The following is a 26,286-nucleotide window of genomic DNA, read 5'->3' on the forward strand; positions in this document are numbered from 1 at the left end:
CTTTGGGTCCAATACTCCAATTTGTCTAGGTCACTCTGGATCCTATACCTATCCAACAACATATCTAATAGTGTCATCCATGAACTTGCTGAGGGTGCAATCCATCCCATCATCCAGATCATTAATGAAGATATTGAACAAAACTATCCCAGGACCGTCCCCTGGGGCACTGTGCTTGATACTGTCAACTAGACATCGAACCATTGATCACTACCCCTTGAGCCTAATGATCTAACCAATTTTTTATGCACTTATAGTCCATTCATCCAAGCTATACTTCTTTAAGTTGCTAGCAAGAATACTGTGGGAGACAATATCAAAAGCTTTGCTAAAATCAAAGTATATCATGCCCACTGCTTTCTCCACATCTACAGAGCCAGTTATTTTATCACAGCAGGCAATGCTGAGTATTCCTGATCACCTTCCTTTCCTCCAAGTGTTTCAAAATTGATTTCTTGAGGCTGACCAGTCTAATACCCTGGATTCTCCCATTACCCCCTTTTAAAGGACGTGCACTAGATTTGCCTTTCTCCAATTGTTCGGGAGCTCCCCAGAATGCTATGAATTTGTAAAGATGAACAACAACTTTGCAATCACAGCTCTCTCAGCACTCTCAGATGCATTAGATCCGGCCCCACAGACTTGTGCATGTCCAGCTTTTTAAATAATCGTTAGCCTGTTCTTTCACCACTGAGGGCTGCCCTCCTCCTCCCGCTACTGTGCTGTCCAGTGCACCAGTCTGAGATCTGACCTTGTCTGTGAAGACTGAAGCAAAAAAAAACATTGAGTACTTCAGCTTTTTCCACATCATTTTATTACAGTAATAGCCTTATGCACTTCTTATGTGCCATCCTATTTAGCAAAGCACCTGAACAGCCACCTAACTTGACATATCCGCTTAAGTGCTTTGCTGAATTGAGGCATATAAACATCCATTACTGTCAGAAGACACATGTATTAAAGTGAATTTGTAGCAAGACAAACAAGATTGTTATGGGAAAGCTTTAGCAAAACAAATATATATTTGAAGTTAGAGCCATGTCCCATTGTGCTGAAAGCTATCAAACACTAAAATCTGGTAATGCGTCTTTGCCACAAGCAATGCTTCCAGAAAAATCTAAAAAGCTTGCACAAATGAAACAGTTTGGAAAATATCAAAACGCAATCCTTTGTGTACCTTAATTATAGTATTGCCATTATGGGTGGGATTTCTAATAATGGTACAGGACTTAGCTTATCAAATCCCATTGTATATCAAATCTCAAGTATAAAGGAACAATCATTCTAAGTTTTTTCTCTCTAAGGAAATAGTCACTTGTCTCATAACTGAAAATGATGCTATTTTATCGCCACATACTATTATACTTACTTATCATCCTTTTCTGTTAGAGGCTGCCCTCTTCCGGATAAACTGATTTCTGAGTCAGTCAGCTCAACACTGTCTCCTAAGGTAAATATTAAAGAAATAAACAATACAGATAAAAATGAAACAGATGTACAGTATAGACACTGTTTGAAGCTGTAGGAAGAAGAGGTGTTAGCATACATCCTGACTACTGAGAAATCTCTTGAAAATAGTTCGCTCATGAAACAAGAGTGACTGTTCCATGAACCAACACACAACATATTTTTATTTGCCACCTCAGTGGCTTCTGTAACTTTTAGAAATAGGCAGCTTGGAACTTCAATATCAGTGACTGGAATCTGGTAGGGCTCTATCAGAAATTAGAAGAGCAAAAACTGTCGAACGTCTCTCTATATAAAAAAAGTTTTTCCTGCTGAGCGACAGAATGATGTCATCAGACTCTCTGGCTGCGAAAGCGGCCAGAGGGGGAGTTGGCAAGGTAGCAAGCAGTGGGCATAGCCCCCTACTCTTGTTTAAGAATAGTTTTCAAAATACAGCATGTTGAAGAACAATCTTTGCCTATAAAGCATTGCTGTGACCGAGAAGTAAAACCTTCACTTTCTTTAACAAGAAAGCATGTGCCTGTACCCTAATCCCTGTCTTGTAACTATAAGGCGACGATGAAACTTCTTTCCAAATGCTCTGACACAGTACATTGATATTATAGTATTCTAGCTGAGTGCCTGTCATACGATAGGGCATGATCAATAAATCATATGCTAGTTGACAATACTGCATGCAAAGTCATATTTCTGTATTTCAATATATAGATTCTTAGAATGTTATATAAATTGTTAGAGTGTTTGCATGTTTCTGTCAGGAAATAGGAGAGAAGGGGAAGAGAGGGGGAAAATCACCAGAAAACTCTACTTCTATGGCTTTTCTAATTAAACTTGAGAGCTCAGATGTGGTGCAAAGAAAACAAACTGCCTTTTTGGTGAGAAATCTGTATGGCTTACAGAGATGCCAGCTGAGCAATTATATAGATCACAAGCTTTAGACTGTTGTACTGTACATTCAGATCAATTTAACTGGGAAAAAGTTTTTCAATTGAACAATCAAATAGACAAATTTAGAAAACTACTGTAGTACTTACTAATCAAGGAGGAGCAGATGTAGTTATATGCTGGAGCTATTTGGATAGCCATATACAAATGCCAAGAAACATACAGTATACTTATACTGAGTGACAAATCCCTCCCCACCTTAATCAAATACTCTGTGTAAATTTCCTTTCAGTATATTTTCACAATATTTCTGCCAATACCACTTTATGAAAAAGTTATACCGGAGCAATATTAGAAAAACATTTTGTACTATAAATCAATTTCTGCACTGGCTTTCTAAGAAGTATTACATTAGTCTGAGCACCAGGAATCACTGAATAAAGATATGCCCTGTGAGATTTCATTACATTGATGGCAAAATATACAATACATCTTTAATGTGTTTAATTTCACTTCCATGCACTTCAGGTGGAGAGCAAGTAAGGAGCTGTATGATTATTCTCTCGCTCTCACCAATTATTTATTCTGAAGGTTTTATAGAAACCCACCATGATGCTTTCATAACAAAGAAATAATTGCATGAGGATCAAAAGTTCTCAAAGGCAGAAAGCTCTCAAACAACCAGACCCAATATAGTGTTATCTGGAGTCACAGTCTCTTCAAAAATGAAATTCTGTCCAGATAAAATAGTGTCTTCACTTCTGATTGTCCTCGGACCGGTGATGGGGGCAAGGGGATGGTGCTCCAATAGAAAAATTGTGCTAAATGGCAACAGAGATCTCTCTTCCCCCATCATTCTTGTTCTTATGTCAGCTGACCTGACTGCTCAGACAGTGAATACATTTTATATAAATATGACTTAAAGCTCATTGACAAAAGGATAAAAAGAGAGCCCTTTTTATCATATCTTCAACCATATTAAAGACTATCATCACTATAAACCTCAATTAACTTGTAGTTCAGAGATTTCATTTTGTTATTTACATACGGCCTTAGAAATACATAGCATTTTATGTATGTGCAGGAAAAAAGTCCCTGCTCAAAGGATCTTATTGGGTAAAACAGATTGATACAACACAGATTATAAAAGGATTAGTGTAAGAGTGGCAGGAGACTGCCCTGGAAAGGATACTAGTGATAGAAGAATAAGTGGAAGGATTAAGTTTTAAGGAAGGACTTCATAGAGGAGGAGAAGACAAAGTCATAAAAATAAGAATATTTAAGCTAAATTTAAGTTCAGGAAAAATAAGTTTGAATCCATATGACTTCAATAGGTTTTGATTCATGTACAAACTCAGATCTTCTATTTAAAGGTTCACATCCTCTTTTTTCCTATTTGCCTAGAGAGACGGGGAATAATAGGTTTATGGTGACTTGGGGCCCAAAAGCAAAGAGACTTTTGTTTTGTTGAATATAACCAGTTTCCATAGTAGAAGACAATTCCTTCTCTTTACTGTAGTTTTCAAGGAAATAATTACTAAAAAAATCCTCCCCTTGGGGTTCGTGTTATTAGGACTATGCCTCAAAAAAGTGCAATATTGCATCTCATATAAATCCATAAAGTGTATATGCAGTTTCCATGTACTAAAGTCAGATTCCTGGAAAGAAACCTGAAGATATTTAGGATACAGATCTCCAACAATGTAATTAATAAAGCCAGGATCCTAATATTTGTGTCTCTCTCTCTCTCTCCATTTATAAACCCCTTACAGAACAGATGCCTTCTGGCAGGAACTAAAAGTGGTAATTCATGACAGCGGTGCTCTGACTAATTCAGCCTACATAAGCAGCAACAAGTTAAACACTGCAATGGCCTAGATTCCAGCAACAATCACAGACTATCTCTTCCTCTATGTCCCTTTGGGTACGTCTAGACTACACGCTTCTGTCGACAGAAGTTTTGTCAACAGATACTGTCAACAAAACTTCTGACGACAAAGAGCGTCTAGACTACATTGAGTTCTGTCAACAAAGCAAGCTGCTTTGTCGACATGGTAGTGTGGACGCAAAGGACAGTTTACATGCAATAACACCTTCTGTCGACAGAAACTCTGTCGACAGAAGGCGTTATGCCTTGAAAAATAAGGTTTACCAGCGTCGACAAAACTGCAGCGTTCTGTCGACATTATGTCGACAGAACTCATTGGTAGTGTGGACGCAGGTATAGTTTTGTCGACAAAAGTTCACTTTTGTCGACAAAACCCTGTAGTCTAGACACACCCTTTAGTCGCAGACTAGCAGAATACTTCAGCTGTCTGTCCCAAAGGCTGAACTTGAAAGCACTGTATACAGAGCAGTGTCTCCTCAACTGTGAGCCCTCAGCTCTGGAATTTGCTCCCAACAAATATCCATCAAAGCCAATCCTTGTCACTTTTGGGTGCAATGTAAGATTTCTCCTTGTTTAGGCTCTCTCCTAATCACTGGACTTTGTCTTCCAAATCAACTGGTCCCCTGATTAAATTGTCACTTGGATCTGCCATTCATTAAGAAGTGATGATGCAAGGTATTTTTTTTTTTTTTTAACAGGATAGCACTTAAAAAAAACCTAGTTATGTTATTGGTGCCTAGACAGTAATGGATGCCTTAGAAGCACCTGTTATGCAAGACGGCTACGTCTACACTGGCCCCATAAAACGGAATAGTCATGCAAAGCAGGTAAGTCAGAATAGGGAAATCCGCAGGGGATTTAAATATCCCCCTCAGATTTAAATAAACATGTCCGCCGCTTTTTTTCCGGCTTGGGGAAAAGCCGGAAAAAAGCGTCTAGACTGGCACGATCCTCCGGAATAAAGCCCTTTTCCGGAGGATCTCTTATTCCTACTTTCAAAAGGGCTTTATTCCGGAGGATCGCGCCAGTCTAGACGCTTTTTTCCGGCTTTTCCCCAAGCCAGAAAAAAAGCGGCGGATATGTTTATTTAAATCCGCGGGGGATATTTAAATCCCCCGCAGATTTCCCTATTCTGACTTACCTGCTTTGCATGACTATTCCGTTTTATGGGGCCAGTGTAGACGTAGCCAACAAGTTTAATGTCCACAGCACTTACAGCTCAGCAGACATGATCTAATAGAATCATAGAATCATAGAATACTAGGACTGGAAGGGACCTCGAGAGGACATCGAGTCCAGTCCCCTGCCCTCATGGCAGGACCAAATACTGTCTAGACCATACCGGATAGACATTTATCTGACCTACCCTTAAATATCTCCAGAGATGGAGATTCCACAACCTCTCTGGGCAACTTATACCTAAACCTCCCTTGCTGCAGTTTAAGCCCATTGCTTCTTGTTCTATCCTCGGAGGCCAAGATGAACAAGTTTTCTCCCTTCTCCTTATGACACCCTTTTAGATACCTGAAAACTGCTATCATGTCCCCCCTCAATCTTCTCTTTTCTAAACTAAACAAACCCAGTTCTTTCAGTCTTCCCTCATAGGTCATGTTCTCTAGACTTTTAATCATTCTCATTGCTCTTCTCTGGACCCTCTCCAATTTCTCCACATCTTTCTTGAAATGCGGTGCCCAGAACTCGACACAATACTCAAATTGAGGCCTAACCAGCGCAGAGTAGAGCGGAAGAATGACTTCTTTGTCTTGCTCACAACACACCTGTTAATGCATCCCAGAATCATGTTTGCTTTCTTTGCAACAGCATCACACTGCTGACTCATATTCAGCTTGTGGTCCACTATAACCCCTAGTTCCCTTTCTGCCATACTCCTTCCCAGACAGTCGCTTCCCATTCTGTAGGTATGAAACTGATTGTTCCTTCCTAAGTGGAGCACTTTGCATTTGTCCTTATTAAACTTCATCCTATTCACCTCAGACCATTTCTCCAATTTGTCCAGGTCATTTTGAATTAAGACCCTATCCTCCAGAGCAGTTGCAACCCCTCCCATCTTGGTATCATCTGCAAACTTAATAAGCGTACTTTCTATACCAATATCTAAATCGTTGATGAAGATATTGAACAGAGCCAGTCCCAAAACAGACCCCTGCTGAACTAATACAATGCTTAGTTCTTCTATTTCAAAAAATAATAAAGATCAGCATTGTTTAACCCAAACAATTTCATAAACATTTTCACTTAATTCTTAAAATACCTACTCCCTCCTCAATACACACAGCTTAATTCCCAAACAGTATGCAGTGTCTCATTGCCTCTGTGAGGTGGAATTCATCCTAGGGGCAGAGGCTTGCCACAAGGACCCTTAATGTAGGGTTTTAACAAGAGGTACATAGGCACCAGGGCAGGCCTTCTGCACTGGGGTAGATTTCATCCTTAGCTATTATATACCACCTTTTTGATATTAGAAATGGCCCCACCTTTCTCTTGATTCAGTCTAAATGTTAAGTACTTTCATTTCTTTTCACTGGCTTTTAAATGATTGCATGTAAGTATTAACTCTGTAGGATGGATTAAGTTTTAATTTTAATGTTTTGTAAAGCGTTTTGAGATTCCTCAGCGTGACAAAGTGCTATAAAAGTTTAAGTTGTTCCACTACAATAGCTGAGAGCCCTAGCCCCAAGTTATTTAAAATTTAACTTTAAGTACTTGTAGCAAATTGGCCATCAGTTATAAGACTGAAATTACCACTGGTCCAGTGACGTAGAAGGGCTGAACCCTAAGTGCATTTGAAAATTAGTGAATTAATTTAAAAATCAATCTTAAAAATATACTAGCTATTAAGGAAGAGAAACTGAAGAAGAGATAATATCATTTATTTAGAATGTAATAAATGGGCAATGTACTTCAAGGTAGTCTGCCAATGCACACAGAAGTTATCAGGCAGCCCAACAGAGCATTGCAGCAATTAATTCTTGACATCATAAATGTGTACTTACATCAGGGCAGTTAGATTCTGAAAAATACAGTATATTTTTAATCATCTCTATCCTGGGCTAGGCATTTAGACTTCTTGAAGGCTATAGTCACTCTAATTCAAAGAAAAAAACATATTTACCGTGTTCGCAAATACATAGCTTTTATATATGGAACTTCTTGTACTTTGTACAATGTAAATAGGAAAGTCTTTAAAGCTAAAATTCATTTTCTAATAACATTCTCTATTGTTGTATTCCTCATTACTTAGTAAAATCCTAAAATATTTAAAATAAAATTTAAAATGTCTTTGAGAGAGAGAGAAGCAGTCTGTTGAAAGGATGTAATACAGCAGTCTTTGCCACCATTTTGTAGCAATATGAATGTAGAAAAAAGGTAGTTACTTCTCCATTACTGAATAATTATCCATCGAAATGTCAGCTGTGAACATGTGATCAGTCTTTTTATGAGCAAAAAGAATGTTCCCTTATGTCCATATTTAATTTCAGTATGGAAATACAGTTCATGCTCACCTTTCCCATTGACATCTCAATACACAAGAATTCTAGTCCTTAAGGCATTTTTTTTCTTTTTATAAAAAAGAAGGCATGCAACACAAGTCTAGAGTTTGTAGCTCTGCAGAAAACTGTTTAACACCAATAGTATATACAGACACTTTTAGGTATGAATTGAGGAAGGTACTGCCCACATCCAAATGAAAGAGCTTGCCTATACAATGGGTTAGTCAATAATACTTCATGTTTTATAAGTCCCAGCTGGTTAATTTTTGGAAGAGATCAAAGCTGCATATAATGCTAAAATCAGACATAAAATGAATGTATGAATCTTCTGGGGTATATATCCAACTAGGCTTAGGCACAGCATTATCTGCAGGCACCCATAAATCCGCATCTTGCCGCTCACAAGAACACATTCCTTTTTGTTATCTGTCTTCTAAGATGTGGGAACACTGGTAGATAAATGGATGAGTCTTCCTCATCAATCAGTCTGCCAAGATGTAGCCAAGTGGGGACACAGGATTTCCCGCCCATTTCCCTTTCCTCCCAGAATGCAGGCAAGTTTCCCATGTTGAGAACATCAAAGCTGGAGCATAATTATGGTTAATAGGGGGCCCCATACTCAGCAACTCCTACACCACCGTTACAGAGCTTCTGGAGTGCCACAAATAGCTGATTTGCAGTGTTCAAGCTCAGAGAGGGAAGGGAAGGAGCAGTGGTAGAGGCACTTTGAGTATGAGGCCAGGGACCCTTGGCTGGGAGTACAGGTTTATGGCCAATGGTGGGGGCCAGAAGCTCAGCCCAGCAGTCATGGGGCTCTACCATCAGCCACCGGGCTCCACCACCAGCCACAGGGCTTTTGTTCCTGACCCTGGTTGGGGGCTTTGCAGCTGTCCCACCTCTTCTCCCAAGCACCTTCTATCCCCACTCCATCAATGCTGGTCCCTCTGCAGCTGCCGGAGTGGAGTCCCACAGTGGTCAGCAGCAGAGGAGCTAACATTGACCTCCCTTTGTCCAGTAAATTCCCTGGTTTGGGACTCATCAGGTCCCAAGGATGCTGGATCAGAGAGCTTCACTCTGTTGTCACTTTGCCCAAAGCTGATTGCCTATTGGGTCATTCAGGGTTGGTGTACATGCTAGTGCCATTACATCACGGAAAACAATTACCAAGGCATGAGATACCTGCTTTTCCATTAAATGACTACTGCTATTATGGACAAAGATCTAATTCAATGACCACACTAAGTGACAGAAGGAGTAACTAGCCAGCCCATTTTTCCTTCTCCATAAAGTGTCAAGAAGAAAGAAACTGGCAGAAGGAAGTGGGTAAATAACACTAGATAGAGCCTGTTGGGATGCGAAGACCTCCCAAAGGCTTTTGTAGAATGACCTATCTGAAAACTTGCCAATGGCCTAGTTAAATCCTAAAACATTTGAAATAAATATGAAATACCTTTAGAGAATGAAAGAGAAACGATCAGTTGAAAGGTTGGGATGCAGCATCAGTATTAGCCACCATTTTGTAGCTATATGAATGTAGAAAAAAGTAGTTGCTGCTCTGTTGTGTACATCAGTACAAAACTTTTCACATAACCATGTTAATATGAGAGAAACTTACTCAGGAAGGTTTCTCAAGTCTTGGATGGGATTAACTGACCAAAACCAGAAAGAGACCTACATAACACTTTCCAAACAGCTTAGTGGTCAGGGTACTCTGGGGTGTGGAATACCTTTTACTTGATTCGAAGCATGAACTTGAATCTGGGTCCTATTGAACCTGGGCTGTTGGTGATTCCAGGAGGTTTCCATATCTCATGTTTTTGTAACATTTCATGAGGGTCTTGGTTTCATCCCAATGAATGGGAATTAGAAACATTTCTGAAATTTCAAAAACTTTCATGGATAGGAAAAGATTTCCACTTAGCTCGAACACAGAAATTACAAACCAGGCTGAGTTCCCCAACTCTCTAAGCCAAGTACTAACCGCTAGAAAGGCTACCTTCCACAATATAGAAGAGATAGATAAGAATAGTGAGTGTGGATTCAAAAGGGTCCAAGCAAAGAGCATTTAGCTTTAGGCTTCAAGAAAAATCAAGTAGTTAACAAAGGGAAAAAGTAATTGCTTTGAAGAACTAACTGGGTTACAATGGAGTAGAACTCCACAGAGAAATCTCCTATAGACACCCCCCCCCCCCCCCCCACGAGTGACCTGGATCTTACAGGGCTGAAGACAATCATTTTTCAAAGGAATTCTGGAAGAACTCTAGAATGAAGGGACAGTGGAGATTCTATGAAATCTATACCAAGAAAACAGGCCACACCCCATAGAAAGCAGAGAAGCATTTTTTCATGAATTGAGATGAGGAGGTCCCTAGAATCTTAGTTTTAATAGAAAATAATGTTCATTAAGTTATGGAGCATAAAGGTCATGAAGGCCTTGGCTTTTGGGGGCATAGACCTCAGGAGAGCTAGAGATCAGTGAAATCGGTCTACTTTGGCCACTCAAGCTATGAGAACCAGAAGGTACTGATGCCCTTCTGTTTTCTTCAAAACCTATCAGTCAGGGGAAGGGAAAGAAGGCAAATGCTACATTTCTTTCTTAGGACATGGAGAAGTTATCCTGTGGCTTTGGGATCTAGGTATTGGCTCTTTGGATTTGGAGATTAGGGAGCTGCATATCAACATGAAGTAGTCAACTGAAGGACATCAATTGCTTTGTTAAAGACTTCCTGGTCTTCCTAGAATGGGGACCATTCTCCCACAGAGAGGGCTCTGGCATAGACACTTGGCTTCAAGTGTGACAACTCAGTACAAATGGATGTGGAGCTTTTATTCTCACGGGGATAGTGTTCCTTGTAAAGACTGATGAATTCCGGGCTCCGCATCCCCAATCTATTCATGGCATTTGTAGCTTTGTTGAGGTAATGGTCCCAAAGTAGACACTCATAGTGTGAGACCTGCACAGCCAATTGAGAGGTGAAGTTACTCATTGAAGGGAAGGAACTGAGCTCTCCAGCTGCTCCTCTGTTGAGTACAAGGAGGGTAATAGAACTTTCTGCCTGATGCAGCTCATAGTCATTTGCTTGGGACAGGAAGCCTGTACTTGATACATCTTTGGGGACAATGGCAGACTGACAGGTAGAATGTGGAGAACCTGTGGGTATGAAAATAAGGATAGGAGGAGGGTTATCACCCTTCCAGATCTCAAATCACTACCATGAAGTAGAGAATACCAGAACACAATCACTCACTTGGGAGCTGCTTCTGCTATTGCTTTCACCTTAATTCAGCACAAGCCTGTGAGGAATGGGAGAGCTAAATATGTATGAGAGATTCAGCTGATAAAGGCTGCAAAAAGAAGAATTTTTTGCCTTTCCCTGGCTGTTTTTTGGGTGGGGAGGGAGGATGTTTCCTTTAATTTCCTAGTCCATGTTGTTCTGGAGGTCCACTGAGGCTTAAAAGGAATATGGTACTTCATCACAAAGACACCAACTTTAGCTGCTTCCATTAAAGCAGGAGGACAATTGGGGAAGCGCAGCAGCAAGCTGAGAGGAAGATCTGCACACAAAAATCAAGCAACTGGACTGCCTGCCTGATAGTTAGGTGAGGTGGACTCTAACACTTGTCCATGCTAATGGCAGCACAGAAAGGAAAATAAACTCAGTCCAAATAGAGTAATTGTGCTTCTGTCTAACTGGATATAAAAAAAAAAAGTTTAGAATAAGCAGATTTATAAGCACAAAAAGAAGGCTAGCTTTAGAGTACAGGCAGTCCCCGGGTTACGTACAAGATAGGGACTGTAGGTTTGTTCTTAAGTTGAATCTGTATGTAAGTCGGAACTGGCGTCCAGTTTCAGCCGCTGCCTCGCTGCCCGAGCCCCCCCGCGGCTTTGCTCCGCGTCTTCCTGGTCTGCAGACCAGGGAGACGCGGAGAAAGCCCCGGAGTACACGGGCGGCAGGACCGCGAGGTCCCGCAGTCCATGTCCTCCTGGGGAGCCCCGTTCGTAACTGCGGATCCGACATAAGTCGGATCCGCGTAAGTCGGGGACTGCCTGTATTTAACCCTACAATGATCTTGGAAGTGGATGGCTATATTATGTAGAGCTAATATTTATATACTCAAAATATAAATTAAGGACAACTGCTCTGATATGCTAATACAGTATCCAAAGATCATTAGCTAATTAAAACACAGTAAGTTGATATGCCCATGGAAACAATGACAAGCAGCAATAGATTCACAGCTTCCAAGATGAGAAGGGACCACTGTAATCATCTAGTTTGACTTTGCATATAACACAGGCCACAGAATTTCATCAAAGTAATTCCTAGAGCAGATCTTTAAGAAAAAAATCCAATCTTGATTTAACAACTGTCAACGAAGGAAAATCTGAGGGGAGGAGGGAACAGACTAGATCAGTTTCTCAACCTTTTTTTTTTTAAATAAAGTACCCCTTTAAAAAAAATTGAAAGTACCTCCTTTAAAAAAAATTGTAAGCACCCCCAGTATCTAGTTTTCAGAAACACAAATTTTTTTTCTACCATTGTAACACATTTGTTTAAACAACTTAATCATAGCCGGATGTAATTTGTACAAAATTTGGATGTAAAATGTACAAAAATAATAAAAAGCGTAAAACTTAAAACAAAAATTCAGTTTTCTCCAAATTTCAGTTGTGTTGACATACCCACCAGACATCTCTCGAGTACCCCTAAAGGTACCACTGGTTGAGAAACACTGGATTAGATGATCCTTACAGTCCCTTCTAACCCTATAACTCTATGAATCTATCAAAATCCTTGTAATGGCTAATGACCCAGATAATGCCTAGTTATCTGCACTGAAAAAACAAAAAGGAGTTCTTCACAAGTCAGATAAAAAAGAAAAGATCAAGGATGGTAAGGGTCTGCTGCTCTATAGAAAAGGTGAGCTGGTAACAGAAAATGATAGGAAGGCAGGCATTGAGCAGCTCTACTTTGCTTCTGAAAAAAACCCCTCAACATGTGACCATACAGCTAGGGAAATTACCATAGATAATAGAAGGGAAGGGATGAGGATCAGAAAAAGTAAAGAATATGTCCGATCTTCTGCGGGACCAGATGCTGTTCACCTACGTGTACTGGAAGGATTAGTTGAAGAAATTTCTGAGCACCACTGGCAAGACTATTTGCAAACTCATGAGTAAGAGAAGTCCCAGAAGGCTGGAAAAAGGCTAACATTGTGCCCATCTTTAAAAAGGGGGGTAGGGAAGAGTTGGAGAACTACAGAGCAGTTAACCTGACTTTAATAGCTGGCGAGCTACCAGAGCAGTGTATAAAACATTCAATTTGAGAATACCTGGAGGATGAAGGTGTAATCACTAGCAACCAGCATGGATATACCAAGAACAAACTATGCTTAGTTTAGAACAAATTATGTTTAGTTTAAAAAAGAAGACTGAAGGGAACACGATAGCAGTTTTCAAGTATCTAAAAAGGTGTTATAAGGAGGAGGGAGAAAAATTATTCTCCTTGGCCTCTGATAATAGGACAAGAAGTAATAGGCTTAAATTGCAGAAAGGGAAGTTTAGGTTGGACATTAGAAAAAACTTCCTAACTGCCGGGGTGGTTAAACACTGGAATAAATTGACTATGGAGGTTGTGGAATTTCCATCACTAGAAATATTTAAGAGCAGGTTGGATAGACATCTATCAGGGATGATCTAGATAGTGCTTGGTCCTGCCGTGAAGGTAGGGGACTGGACTCGATGACCTCTTGAGGTCCCTTCCAGTTCTAGAATTCTATGCCAAACCAGTGTCAGATATAGAGATTAAAAAACCCTCTCTTCTCCTCCTTGAAATTCCCATTTATGCAACCCAGGATCACATTAGCTCTTTTTGGCCACAGTTTCACATTGGGAACTCACGTTCAGCTATTATCCATCATAACGTACCAATCTTTTTCAAGTCACTGCTTCCTAGAATAGCATCTCCCATATTGTCTGCATTCTTTGTTTCTAGATGTATACATTTACTTTTAACAGTTATGTAGTTTACTTTTGTTATGTTTACCAAGTTATACAGATAGTTCTAAACCAGTGACCTGTGCTCTTCATTATCTATCTCTCCCCCAATTTTGTGTCAACTGCAGTGATGATTTTCTTTTAGGTAATTGATGATGATGTGGAAATATCATAAGGATGAGAATTAATCCCTGCAGGACCCTACTAGAAAAACATCCACTTGATGATGACTCCCCATTCACAATTACATTGAGACTTGTCAGTTTGCCAATTTTTAATTCATTTAGTGTATGCCATATTAATGTTATATCATTATAGTATTTTAATCAAAATATCATGTGGTACCAAGTCAAATGCCTTACAGAGATCTAAGTAAGTTACATCAACACTATAACCTTTATTGACGAAACCTGCAAATCTCATTAAAAAAAGATATTAAGTTAGTTTGACAGGATCTCTTTTCCATAAACTCATATTGATACGCATAAATTGCATTACCCTCCTTTAATTCTTTCTTAATCAAGTCCTGTATCAGCTGCTCCATTACCTTGCTCAGATCAATGTCAGGCTAGCAAGCCTACAATTATGCGGATTATTATGTTTATGCCTTTTAAAAACTGGCATAACATTAGCTTTCTTCCAATCTTCTGGAACTTCCTCAGAGATGCAGACTTATTGAAAATCAACATTAATAGTCTACTGAGATAATCAGCCAGCTCTTTTAAAACTCCTGAATGCACATTACTGGGACCTGTTGATTTTACAATATCTAACGTTAGGAGCTTTTGTTTAATATCCTGCAGAGATACTAATGGATTCCCAAGTATAATAAATATTTTTACTGATTAAATCCTCTCTCCTAGCTCACTGGACTCATAACTGTTTTCAGGTTTGTGAAACTGGTCCTATTAAAGCATCAAGTATAGCTATTACCAGTCTGGATTTTATTCTGCATGTACATTATGAATGTTATGGAGTCATGATCACTTGTACCTAAGCTAAGAGTAATTCTTATTTCTATGATCAGTTCCTTTTTATCTGTAGGAACAAGGTCTAATAAAGAATTACCTCCATGCTGGTTGCAACAGTTTTAGAGTTAAGAAACATCTATGAAGTTTGGAAATTCCAAATATGTTTTAATAATTTCAGAATGAAACCCACGAACTATGTCTTTCAAATTCAAGTGCCTTATGATCACGCAGTTTTATCCCCTATGCAAAAGGAGGCGGTCATTCAATATTCTAGTATGATCCGATGGTTGCTAGGACACACCAATTAATACCCCATCTTGTACTAAAGTATCAATGGTTAGTCTAGGGATATTAAATATTGGTTAATTGAATAGTCGAGTAACCTCATGAAAGTTTATTGGTTAGTTGACTAGTCTATAGTCCCCAGGGGCAGGGCCAACAGCCACTGTGTTAGAGGCAGCAACGCGGGATGCCAGGTGGGAGCTGGTCCATGAGGGGAGCCAGTTTAAAAACCAGCTCCCCTAGTGGACCAGCTGCCTATCACCCTGTGCTGCTTCTTCTGAGAAAGAGGCAGTAGCGTGGGGTGGCAACAGTCCCTATCTAGGAGGGGTCTGAGCTCCCAGACCCAGCATGAACCAGAACTGAGCTGAGCTGCCTGCCCACCTAGCTGGCTCTTAACACACTTGAAGTGCAGAGCTGAAACAAGGATAAGTCCCAGACCCAGCGTGAGCCAGGACTGAGCCAGGCTGCCTGCCCGCCCAGCTCCTAATACACTTTAAATGCAGAGCCACAGCAGGGGCAGGTCTCGGACCTGTCGCAAGCCAGGACTGATCCAGGCTGCTGGCCAGCCTGCTAAAAAATTTACTGACAGGGAGAGGGGAAAGAGGGAAATGTGTGTAGTCTGTAGCATTAACCTATAACCTTTTATTTACTGGTTAATCGACTATAGCAGCGCAGGATGGCTGGGGGCTCTCCGGGAGTGGGGCCAGGAATGCAATGGCTTCTGGCCCCACCTCCAAGGACTACTGAATAATTGTGTAACTGCTAAGTTTTGATGCGGTTACCCAGTTATTCAGTTAATTGGTATCTAACTTCCCTATCTTGTACATGACCTGTTAGGAAATTGGTCCATTACCAGTGACTCAGAAACAGCTATAGGTTGAACTTCTCTAAACTGGGACACTCTGGTTCAGCAATATCCGTAATTCAGCAGGACCATGGGTGTTCCAGAACAAGAGAGCCCTGGTGGCCAAGAGTCTGGCAGCAGAAGGGCCAGTGACTGGGAGTCCTGCTAGAGCTGGTGGCAGTGGGGCCAGCAGCCCTCCCCAGTTCCAGATCGCAGCATTGGGGGTAGGGGGGAGAAGAGCGGGGGGGGGGGGTGAAGGGATCTGGCGTTGACTTTCTCTGGTCCGGCAAAATCCCTTGTTCAGGACTGGTCAGGTCCTGAGAGTGCTGGACCAGGTAGGTCCAAATTGTAATGCTATTTTTGACATATAGTGCCAATCCGTCCCCCTTTTTGCCTATTCAATCCTTTCTAAGTGGGTGATAACCATTGATTTTAACTTTCCATTCGTGCAAATAATCCCATCAGGCTTCAGTAATACATTTTAAAATCAAATTTATGCCAGTAAATGAGGAATTCCAGTTCCTGTTGTTGTTATCTAGGCTCCTAGCATTGCCCTTCGCACAGGCAATAGAGGAATTTCTTCTCTTCACATCCTAAGGCTCCTTAATTTTGTTCCAAGCATTTCAATTTTCTGCTGAGTGCTCTCATCTTCCCTCTTTTTATCCTCCCCAACTAATATTAGTTTAACACTCCCCTGAATGTTATAATCTGTCTGTCCCCAAGAATATTGGTCCCCCGTCTACTGAAGTGGACATCAAACTATACTGACTCCACTTCCCACAGAAGGTGGCCCAACATTCCACAAATCAAAAACCTATACCACTTTTTCCAGTCCCACAGAACTGGAAATACAGCCCAGGAGCCCTATCTCCTAATCCTCTATTCTAACCACTAGATTATATTGCCTTCAAAATGATTAAAACTTGATTTCTTTTAACATTCTCAGGTAATAAGAATGCTGCGAGATGGAGAGAGAATGGGCAATAGTTCATTGTGGGCAAAAGTTGGTCTAATTCCAGGAAGAATGGAGTCACCCGCACACATGCTAGTGGTGAATTTGGTCTGGAGCAAAATAACCCTTAAACTAAAGGAAGAAAAATAAAGCCTGTTACAGGATGGTCATCACAATGACCTCAAAAACTTACATTTATGCGATAAGAGCCCTACAAAGAGTTGGATTTTACCAGAAAGATCAAAACTCCTTAAGAGAAAAAAGAAACTAGACATACCAGATGAGACATAAATTACTAAATCAAGACCCTGATTTAACCAATAACAAGAATTTTTTTTGCAATAAGTAAAACAGAATGTTCAACTAACCATTTGATAGACCATTTCCAAGCTTCTGTACATTATGACTCGTGGGAGATGAAAATAGACTGATCTGGCAAGTTCCTGTTATCGGTGAATATAAGCTGACATTTTTCTTTCTGGTCTTCAAAGGCGTTACTTGATGTGGCTAAACAAAATTTTAAAAAAGAATAAATGTGTGTGTATTCATAGGGAGAACCTTCCATATTCTTTACATGACTGTGACAATTCCAATTCCTCCCTCCAACTTCAATTCTCAATTCTTCACAATCGCAGCCTCCACATTTCCTGTTAAGGTGACCTACACATGCTCCCAGAGCCAATCAGCATACAGTGTCTAAATATAAGTAAATTAGGCCATTTTAAATAAAGCAGTATAGGCCAGTTGTAACAGTATTTTCAAAGACATTCCCAATTTTGAGTATCTCCATTTATGAACATCTCCAAATTGAACATAAACAGCACTGAAAAATGCAAATTAAGCTCTTAGATGTCAACCTCTCAGCTTTCATCCACAAATCCATACAGGCTACCTAAAGCTATAGATATCTAAACTCTTTTTAGCAGTTCATCTGAGGGTTAATTCTATTTTTCACCAATATGGAAAAATAAGTTAATTTGATGTTACTATTGCATGCACTTTCCATTCTAACAATGATTAAAAATCATGGTCAGAATTTTTACTCTTCTAAAGCTTCTGCTGATTATCAAGTGTGTTTTGTCCTAAAAACAAAAGAAAAATTAGTGTTAAGAGTGCAGAGGTCCATTTAAATCAAAATTAAGTCTCTAGTTTAAAGTTATGTGATTACTGACCTAAAGGAAGTTGTGTACTAAACTATTAGTGAATATTTTTGCATATTTCATAAGAAAACACACTGACTGGAATTCTGTGGTACAGCAGAAGCTCAGAGTTACAAACAACCTGCATTCCCAAGCTGTTTTTAACTCTGATCAAAACATTATCGTTGTTCTTTCAAAAGTTGTAAACATTTTGAAAGAACAGTTATGAAGATTGATTTAATACAGCTTTAAAACTTTATTACTATGAAGAAGAAAAAAATGCTTTTAACTAGGGATGTAAAATTCCATTTCATTATCTGGTTCACCGATTAAAGGGAGGGGAGCATGGAGCGGCTCCTGCCCATCTCTGGTTTGGAACCCCTCCGTCCGCCCAGGCTGCTCCAGGCCAGGTAAGCAGCCCCTATATGACTCTAGCCCCACTGGTTAACCTTAACCAGCTTACCAATTAAACATTCACATCCCTACTTTTAGCCATCTTAATATAAATGAAACAAGCACAAAACAGTTTCCTTACCATATCAATTTCCCCCTTTTTTCAGTAGTTTAAATTTAACACAGTACTTTTGCATGCATGCACATGTGCATGTATGTCTCTGCTGCTGCTGCCTGACTGCATAATTCCTTTTCTAAGTGAGATGTGTGGTTGATCAGTGAGTATATAACTCTGGTGTTCGTAACACTGAATTCTACTGTATACATTTTGCTTGTTGGAGCAAATGTTACAATGCAACCCTGAAAAAAATTAAGCTTCACTGCATTAGCACTACACAAGAAATAAGGAACCCGCCTTTACATCAAACACCTAAATTCCGATGACAATTTGCATCTTACTAAGGAAAAAATAGCAGCTTAAGTAACACCAGTGATGACTAGGTCAAAAAGGAAACATACCATCAAAGTCAAATAAACACTAAAAAAAGAAAGCCTCCCATTTCACTGAAGCCAAGATTTTACCATACATTCTTTAGGGATGATCTAACCCAGGCACTTTCAAATGGTATAGCTACCATCAATTTTTACCTCTGACTAAATTGAAAATATTAAGCAACTGTATAATAGTCAATACACAATAGTATACTGACAATTTCAAAGTAAAATAAGCAACCAACTGACCAACTAGTTGAACAAGGCCCCCCAAGAATGAAACATGGGCACAAGTGGAAGGCCTACCTTCAGTATTTGCATAATAAGGTCTGCCTTACATCTAGCAGCTTTCATACCAAAGGACCTCAAGCTACCATGCAAGATCTCTCTATTGTACACACAGTTGGCACTGAAGCTAGTAATGGATTGGTGCACAAGAGGTACTGGCACAATAAAGAGAAAAGGACATTTTGGATATGGACATTTTTAAGGTAAATTACTAATCCATTAAAAATACTACACCTAGTGATTTTACAGTTTTTTCCTCTCCTGAATAACAAGAGCTTTCAGAAAGACATCCGCACAGAAAGACAGAATAAAAATCAAAAGTGCTCTTCGCCATTTTAATTTTTTTAATTGTTGAATTTAGTTTAGCATGTTATGCAGCAACTTTATAACTCCACACTTTCTCAAATACAGTAAAACTCCATTAGTCCGGCATCCAATGCTCTGGGACTCCTGATGGTCCGGCACCATCAGGAACCCGGAAGTGCTGGGGCAGCCGGACAGGCTTCCCCCATTCAGCTGCTGCTGAAACTGACCAGCAGCTGAATCGGGGAAGCCGGGAGCAGAGCAGCTGGGGTGCTGCCAGATTGGTCTCGTAGCGCTGCCCCTCAGGGCTGCAGGACCAACCCGGCAGCACCCCAGCTGCTCTTGGGGACGCCTGGGGCAGACCAGCTGGAGTGCTTCCGGGCTGGTCCCGCAGCACCAAATGACGGCGCTGCGGACCCAACCCCGGAGCACCCCAGCTGCTCTGCCCCAGGCGTCCAGATTCAGCCTGCTGCTGAAACTGACCAGCAGCGTCAGTTTCAGCAGCGGCTGAATCCCAACGCCTGGGGCAAAGCAGCTGGGGTGCTGCCGGGTTGGTCCCGTAGCGCCGCCCCTTGGCGCTGCGGGAGCAACCCGGCAGGACCCCAGCTGCTCTGCCCCAGGGGTCCCCAAGTCAGCCGCTGCTGAAACAGATCAGCGGCTGATTCCAGGAAGCCTGGGGCAGAGCAGCTCTGCCCGGGGCTTCCTGGAATCAGCCGCTGATCTGTTTCAGCAGCGGCTGAATCGGGGACCCCTGGGGCAGAGCAGCTGGGGTCCTGCCGGGTGGGTCCCGCAGCGCCAAAGGACGGCGCTGCGGGACCCACCCGGCAGGACCCCAGCTGCTCTGCCTCAGGCATCCCCAAGAGCAGCTGGGGTGCTGCCAGGTTGGTCCCACAGCCCCGAGGGGCAGCGCTACGAGACCAACCCAGCAGCACCCCAGCTGCTCTGCTCCCGGCTTCCACGATTCAGCTGCTGGTCAGTTTCAGCAGCAGCTGAATGGGGGAAGCCTGTCTGGCTGCGCCAGCACTTCCGGGTTCCTGATGGTGCCGGACCATCAGGAGTCCCGGAGCATTGGATGCCGGACTAATGGAGTTTTACTGTATTTATTTACATTATTCTAAATGTTTTTCAGAAATGGATTAGTTCTAGGGAAGAATACTCTTGTCATAAGTCTACAGAGACAAACATGAAAAAGGAAGGATGGATGTGTACCATAATGTCTAATGGTCAAGTATGTAGCAACCTGCACAAAGGAGAAGTTTCTTCCTAACTTCAGGCAACCCCATTTTTTTACTCTGTGCAGCTTTTTATGAATAGTCTCATTATGCATATAAATGCCCATTTATAAGTTTTCTGCCCGTAGCTATTGGTGACACTACGAGTTCCACAGGTTAATTATTTGTGGGGTAAGAAAAAACATCCTTTTCAGTTTTAAATATGCTGCCTTTCAATTTCATTGACTGTCCTCATATTCTTGTATTAAAGGAATGCTTGTATTAAATAGGAATGCTCAAATTACCTTCCCAATAACAATATTGTTAAGACCTCTATTTCTTCCCCCCTTCATCATCTTCTTTAAAAACCCCAATCTTTTAATCTAACTTTATATTAAAACCTTTCTATGCCTCTCCTCATTTTCACTGGACCCCTTCTATTCCTTCAATTCCTTTTGTAACGGGGTGTCTGAAAATTGACAATTTCAGATGATAGAGCACTGTTTCACAGAATAGTCTCATATTTTAAGCAGCGCTTTCTAGGTCTGTCTTTATGCTTTCTAACATTTGTTTGCTTTGTTGTCTTTTGACCACCTTTGCAGACTAAGGGTACATCTACACTGCAAGCTTATTTTGGAAAAAGCTATTCCGGAAGATATCTTCCAGAATAGCTTATTTTGAAATAGAGCGTCCACACTACAGGAAAGCCTCAAAATTAGTCCAAGGGGAGCTCCCCTAATGTGGACACACTCTCTTGATTTAGAGCCCCAGGAGACACTGGGGAGGAATAACTTAGAATGGCCCTGGTGAGGAGCTATTTCAACATAGTGGCAGTGGAGCATCCACACACACCCTTTTCCAAAAGAGCTTTTTTAGAAGAGGTGTTACTCCTCGTGGAATGAGGTTCACCAATGTCGGAAAAAACCCTCCATTATTTTGATTTTCTTTCAAATTAATTGCTGTGTAGACACTAGTATTGTTTTTCTGGAATAATGGCCATTATTCTGGAATAATGGTGCAGTGTAGACACACCCCAAGTTGAAGTTTTCACTCAATTACCAACAGTGCTACACAGTTTTTTACTGAGCAGTTACTGTTATAGCAATGCTTATGAGTTGATCTAATTCAGTTTTACAATGTGCATTATCCTGTATTTATTAATACTGAATTTTGATTTGGTGCCCATTCATCTAGCTTTTCTATATCCCTTTGTAGTTACTCAATCTTCTCCATAGTTCTGAGTAGCTTAAATAATGTTGTGCCATCTGCAGATTTAATAATATAATATTATTATCATTGCATCCCTTTTCCCAGTTAATATTTTAAATAGCTTCTATATTAGTAGGAAACCGTGGGCTCCCCACTGTTAACCTTTTACCACATTAAGATGAACTGAGCTCATTACAATGGGTAAACAGTTATTCAAGAAATATTATTTACACTAATCAAGGGTACATTAGGCATTAAACCTACACCCACTCTGTTTTGCAATATGGGAGATCATCTGTGTCCCTGCTGCAACCTCAAAGAGCCCTCTCTGTTTAACCTTGAATGCCTGCATAACATTGCAGCCACTATATTTCTGGATATGAAGGAAGCCTCCTTTGAGCATCTACCAGGGAACAGAGTTACTGCAGCACATAACCAAAGCTTTATACCTCTGTGGCAATCAGAGTTTTTCCTTAGGGAAGCAGCCAGGCAAATCCTTACAATGTCATACCAATATTACACAGTTTTAATGACTCATTCCTGACTTTTTAAATACAGAAACAGAAGTCACATCATGTGACACGATTGTGGCAGAACCTACACATGTTGTGGGCTAGGGAGATGGTCCTAGGACACAAAGGAGAAGCAGTAGTTTTGGATAGAGATGCAATCTGAGGTGACATATACATTACAACTTTATTGTATAGTCATGTTACCATCGATATTCTCCCAGTATAGAAAACACTTCAAATGAACATTTTAACCCATCATATTCTGAGAAGCTGTTGTAAACAAGGGCTTTTATTTCAATCATTTTGGTGCATAAGGAGAGTCTGGTCTGAAATGCAATTCTTCTCTGTTAAAATACCTTTGTTCCCATCTCAGAAAAATAACAGCTTTAGAGTAGGAAAAAAACCTGTGTTTAATTTCAAGCTGGACCACTCATCCACAAAAATGCTACTCCGACCAGAGAAACAGATGCAAAATTACAGTCACAGCTGCATTCTGTGCAGAACAAGTTGGGTAATGGTATACTAAACAGCTAATTAAATTGCTAATGATTTTTTTTTAGTGCCACTGCGGTATTTTGCTATCTTTATTTAAATAAAAAAGTATCCAACATATTTTTAAAATTGCAAGTTTCTATTTTACTAAACACCAATGAGACTTCTAAATATGTATCACATATAAACCAATCTCTCTCTAAAATGACATAGCCAAGTGGAGATTTACCGGAGGCTCATTTACTGATAAGCTAGTCTTTCTAATATATCTTTCCAATAATTTCCCTTCCTTTTAAGGCTACCATCCTCATGAACTCCTCCATGTTAGTGTTTGTAGCAACACCCACTGTTGATACAGATAGATAGTAAACTGACATATGTCATGACATGCTGGCAAAGGGAATATACAACGGCTGCATTTACAAAAATAATAGCAACAGTACAATTTTATTTTTATTGTGATAACTGCGGTGAAATTTATTGCAGTGTTAGTATTTTATTGTTTCATTATGCCAGATTAGCTAAGGGATGTAATTATATCCTTGACATAAAAATGCCTTTAATGTTTTCATTTCAATTTTGCAGCTTATAATATGAAGATTATAGCATTATCATAATTCCATATTGTTACATGTGCAATTAGATAGCAGAACATTTGCTTCCACAATTATGGAGCAAATTTTTAATAAATGCTTTCAACAAGGTTCCTAACTTATTCGGCTCTTGGACTAGTAGTGAAGGTAACAAAAAAATATGTCTATTTCTCCAGTTATAGTCAATTTCTTCATGCAGAAAAACACATAACTTATTGACAGGTAATGTATATAAAACACAATAATTTCATGCCAAAGACTTTTAGCAATCACTTCTCCTTAGTGAGACTTTTGTATATTGTCAGTCAATCTGCTACAACATAACCCTAATGAAATGCTATGTATTTATGTAAATTCCATATAATTTCAATCACAAAACTGAATACTTACATTTTGTTTTGGAAAGGTCTCCAAATTCAGTGCTCTCTTAGCTCTGTAAGCAAAAGAGAGAAGAGTTTTACACATCTTCAAACACAAAATATTTAGCAATAAGATATATTATCTGTGGTTTTAAAAGAATTATTTTTTCCTAGTTATGAATGCATGAATTAAATCGTCTATGCTACTTCAGGGAAACTGATCTCAGATACAGCAAATTGATTACTGATTCAAAGAACATGTGACAAAAGGGTTGCTTTTTGGCAGCTGGAACACAAGTACTTCTACTAAAAAAAAATCCACCTCTCCACTTTATATATAGCAGCTTGAACCAAGATAACAGAATATATATTAAAAAATGGGTATTTGACGCTTTCATAAAAAATACCAATAATTAAAATAATTGTACACAAGTGCACTCCAATTTACATGTCTTCTGGGTAGGCATTATTTTGACATTAGTAAAAATAATGTATTAAGTGCTTAAACCTGGGTTCAGCAAGGTGAAAAAAATAGTTCCCTCCCATCATTTTAGCTCTTAACATGACTGAATGCTACCAGACTATGACTTAAATGGGGAACAGATGCTCTATGTCTTTACAAGTCCCCAAACCATAAGAAACTATTTTTTAGTCTTCTTCACCATACTGATTCAGGAACATGCCAAACTCTCTCTGCAAAATTTGCTCTGCTGAACTGGATGCCCAGCTGTTAATGGCAACACTAGGAAAGGAAAGCTGAATATTTATAATACTTTATATCGTACAGCTGTCTTCTAAAGAGCAGTCATCAAAATTTTATTGAATGCAGGCTAAATACTCAAAGGAAAGAAAGGTCAACATAAATTAAGACTATTTTACACAGAGGCAACTGCAACTTAAGTACTTTCTTAAATCTTAAATAATAACTTAAAGCATTACATAAAGTAACTAAAAAATCAGGAACATTTTTATATAGTCACTCTATAAGTACTTTACAAATTCATTTCAGATTAAACAAACTTTAGAAAATGCACTTATTTCAAACTGTAACTGCACACATTTCATCTTAAAAAAGATTGTTTTGATTCATTAGTAAGTGAGATGACCTCATTTAAGCTATCCTGTTGTATGGACTGTACTGTACCACTGTTTCTGAGATTCAAATGTGAAGGCATCCCAAACTAAATTAAAATGCATCTTTGAAATATTATTCATGTTATACAAGATAAGACTTGCTTAAAATTATCTGTATTTTTTCCAAAATGTTAAAAAAGCCAAACATGTAAGATTTACATTTGCCATATAAAAAAAAAATTCTTGCCAAGAGATGTCTACACTCCAATAGAATCTTTACTGTGTGTGTGGGGGGGAGGAGGGGGAAGAGAGGGAGTTGTTTTAATATAGTGGTCCATGTTGCTTAAAGAATGCAGATTCCATTATATCTCCCACCCCAGTGGCAGAGAAAAACATTATAATGCATTAATACATTTCCTCTGTTAAGGGGCTCTAGGGGCCAATGTATTTGCATGTTATACTAAGGCATCCCTTCCAGCCCTACATTTCTGATGGAAGTTTTTTATGATGGACTTCAAAGGGCGCTGGAAGACAAAGTACAGCAGAATCTGGATTCGAGGTAACTTTATGATGAGGATAAATGAAAAACTGCATGAAAATACTAAATTAAAGGGATTTGGGAAATTTCTCAGAGAAAAAGCTATGGTGTGGTCCGTCCCATGTTTTTTAAAATATGTCAGATATTGTATAGAAAGAGTTCCAGTCGACCCAAATTTGCCTCTGTTGGTCTGTAAGCCCCTTAAGCTATACAGCTGCAGAGGAAGAGTCTCACATAAGTACTTCTATATCACAAATGGCTGAATAATGATCATTTTGGCTTTCTGTGATCATTTAAGTCTTGCTTTTTCTAGTAAAAACATTAGATTTTATCCCATCTGGCAGGCAAATCACTAGTCAACTATCATTCAATCATGATCATATGGGTGGGAGGTGGTCTTAAAGTACAAACTAGGGATGTAAAAGTGTAGTTGATTAACCAATAAGCAAAAGCTTATAGGTTAATGTCATAGACCAGACTACTCAACTTTTGAAGCCCCGGGAGCCACAAAGATACTCACAGCACACGCCAAGGGCTGCAACTTAAGTATGGTTGAATATACATGCAAATATATATGCAAATATATACAAATAGCTTCTTTCACGGTGACAGGCATGAATACAAAGATTAAGGCAAAACTACACAACATGCAGGCCCCATTTAAACCAGGATTTGTAGCATCATAACTTACAGTCAATTAAAGTAATATTTATAGGGATCCCCTACCTGCTAGTGTGGTGTTCTGTCTTCCTCTATTGGAAACTAGACCAATTAGAGATTAACGAGTCCTCTATAACCTTAACTAACAGAGAGGTGGCTTTAGTTCATGCTGTAAAGGCTCATGCATTTAGCTCCAGGTTCATTCCCAAGTTCAATACCAGGGT

General features: G+C 39.8%; 1 protein-coding gene and 1 long non-coding RNA gene across 3 annotated transcripts in view; one reads left to right on the forward strand and one right to left on the reverse strand.

Annotated features, from left to right (window-relative positions):
- ITGB3BP (integrin subunit beta 3 binding protein) overlaps nucleotides 1–26,286 on the reverse strand; it is a 55,324-nt gene that overhangs the window by 21,790 nt on the left and 7,248 nt on the right. For both annotated transcript variants that reach the window (XR_012905900.2, XM_075936155.2), the window contains exons 2-4: nucleotides 23,822–23,864; nucleotides 17,168–17,306; nucleotides 1,370–1,445 (exon numbers count right to left, since the gene is read on the reverse strand). Coding sequence is in view for 1 of the 2 variants with exons in the window: in XM_075936155.2 (XP_075792270.1) it covers nucleotides 1,370–1,445; nucleotides 17,168–17,306; nucleotides 23,822–23,864 (258 nt within the window). In the remaining variant the exon portion in view is untranslated. The remainder of the gene's footprint in view (nucleotides 1–1,369; nucleotides 1,446–17,167; nucleotides 17,307–23,821; nucleotides 23,865–26,286) is intronic.
- Nucleotides 11,260–16,969, forward strand: LOC142830558 (uncharacterized). The gene is made up of 2 exons (XR_016350248.1): nucleotides 11,260–11,352; nucleotides 16,794–16,969. It is a non-coding gene; the product is annotated as an uncharacterized LOC142830558 (long non-coding RNA).

Source organism: Pelodiscus sinensis, chromosome 9 (genome assembly GCF_052426305.1).
Source record: "Pelodiscus sinensis isolate ZL-2025 chromosome 9, ASM5242630v1, whole genome shotgun sequence".
NCBI lineage: Eukaryota > Metazoa > Chordata > Testudines > Trionychidae > Pelodiscus > Pelodiscus sinensis.